A 2,246-nucleotide genomic window follows, 5' to 3' on the forward strand; every position below is an offset into this window, starting at 1 on the left:
ACGGTATGTATATATGGTCAAACTCTGATTTTATCAAAACAGCCATCCGATCTTTATTTCAGTTGCACTTTTGAAACTGTGTGAAATTAGATCTCATATGGTTTGTGTATAGGCGGTCCAACAGAAAATATGTTCAATAACACTTCGGTTAATACTTATAACACAATCAGTAAACCTAACTTCATTCACTTTCTACCACCTGTACATGTGCCAATAATTAGTATATGTAACATGTAACTAGCATCTTAGATATACGCATATGCAAGGACTTATAATCCAAAGTAGGCATAATGTGTAGAGAATTTTTATTACCAAACCTTCCATCAAAACAAAAATCACTTTCCCTTTTTAAAGGTTCTACATGTCATGTAACTTTTCATAAACAAATGCTCTCCATCAATGAGACAGTACTTTCTTTCTGTATATCTCTATTCCTTACCAATATGGAGTTCCTCCATTTCTAGTAAGATACACTCTCCACTTGCAAAGCAAGTAGATGCAGTTAACAGTTTATAAGCTTAAGTTCAAGCTAAGCCATAACTCCATAAGCCACTTAAACCAATTACCATATGTCCCTTTCAAATCTTGTCTCTTGATATGATGTCTTCCTCAAACCCTTTCCCAAACTTCACTTCAACCTTTCTTGATCATGAAAAAGATGACCTTTACATCAACAGACTCAACCCATTTCTCTCCGGCGACTGTTTTCCGGCCAGTGATAATATTACTACAAGTAAACAAGCCGTAGTTCAAGAACTAGGGTTGGAACGACAGTGTGCTGAGTATAATCATCATGTCTGGTCAATAGTCACAGATAACAAGACTTCCAAGAAAGACTATCATAGCAAGATCCAAACCGCTCAAGGACCAAGAGATCGGAGGGTAAGATTGTCCATTGAAGTTGCAAAAAGGTTCTTTTATCTTCAAGATTTGTTAGGGTTTGATAAAGGAAGCAAAACCCTAGATTGGCTCTTTACCAAGTCCAAGATCTCCATTGATGAATTGATTAAAAGAAAGAAACAAAGCTCAAGTTCATCTCTTACCGACCAATCTGAAGTTGTTTTCATGGAAACCGAACACAATAAAGGGCGAAAGAAGAAGTGTGATGAAGGTAAAAGAAAGAAGATAATAACAAGAAAATACAAATCTGGATTTACAGTGAGTCAGTTAAGGGCAGAGGCAAGAGCTAGAGCTAGAGAAAGGACTAAAGAGAAACTGAATATTAAGAAGCTTGATGATGAGTCAAAGAGTGTTCATGTTGACTGCTGTTCTTCAAATTTACTACTTCAATCAATATTTTGGAACTCAGTTGAATCTCAAAACGATTATGGTGACAAGATTGGGGAGTCAATTATGGAAGATAAAATCTCAATGTTGTATAGTTATCAACACAATCTTGCTGTGTCAAATGATTCATGTGACAATTTTGATACATTGGAGGTACATTAACTATTTAAACACCCAAATATAGATAATATGTACTTAGATTACTGAATTTAGTAGCTTATGATTCCATTGATATGCTGCAGGTCCTGGTCAGCCAGCAGGCAGCAACAAAGTTCTAGTGATCAGCTTCTGCATTACTGCATATCACTAATTTGGTGAAGCTGGATTGATATTGTAAGGATGTAAGTCCATACTTATTGTTGATTATTTATAACCAACATGGTTATGATTATTGGTGTTTTGTTTGGTAATAAACAATCTATCAAGGTCATATATGCATTCCATTTATATGAATAATAACAAGATTATTGTCACTGACTATCTGTTTATGTTAATCGTTTCGGTTCCTATCAGTTTTTATGACTGAATACCTAGGGTACAACCTGATATGGTCAATGTTTGTTTGATCTCTTTCTTGAGCATGAAACTTAACTAGGGTTGGATGATTGGATCCTTGTTCAAAGATCAAAACTTTTGGTACATCATTTGGAATACTATGCTTGTAGCAATTTTACTTTCATATGAAATACAATCACTAATTTTACAACTAAAGAGACTACACACGTATTCAAATCTCTTTTATCCTTTTTGTATTTGATCTAGTGTATGTAATATGTTACAACTAGATCTACCACGACCCTATCTGTTTTACGGCTAAATTGAAATTCAAGTTTGAGACTTACTTCATAAATCAATTTGGTATAAAATTTCCTAAAGCTGATGAATATCATTAAGCTCAATATATTGTACGAAGCTTAACTACGTTAATCTAATCTGAAAGATATGGTATGTTTTAAGGT

General features: G+C 34.2%; 1 protein-coding gene across 1 annotated transcript; it reads left to right on the top strand.

Moving 5' to 3' along the window:
* The first annotated feature begins 234 nt into the window (after window positions 1-234).
* On the top strand, window positions 235-1,783 carry LOC143556737 (transcription factor CYCLOIDEA-like). The gene has a single exon (XM_077045993.1). It carries the CDS (start codon window positions 598-600, stop codon window positions 1,447-1,449), a length of 852 nt encoding a protein of 283 aa, XP_076902108.1. The 5' UTR covers window positions 235-597; the 3' UTR covers window positions 1,450-1,783.
* The last annotated feature ends 463 nt before the right edge of the window (window positions 1,784-2,246 follow it).

Source organism: Bidens hawaiensis, unplaced genomic scaffold (assembly GCF_021521415.1).
Source record: "Bidens hawaiensis isolate Kalapana, Puna unplaced genomic scaffold, B.hawaiensis_p1.1 tig00018673_1, whole genome shotgun sequence".
In the NCBI taxonomy this organism is placed as follows: domain Eukaryota; kingdom Viridiplantae; phylum Streptophyta; class Magnoliopsida; order Asterales; family Asteraceae; genus Bidens; species Bidens hawaiensis.

What these genes read in the sequence shown, in the direction of transcription:
- LOC143556737 (XM_077045993.1), top strand. Translation starts at nt 598, where the DNA reads ATGATGTCTTCCTCAAACCCTTTCCCAAACTTCACTTCAACCTTTCTT.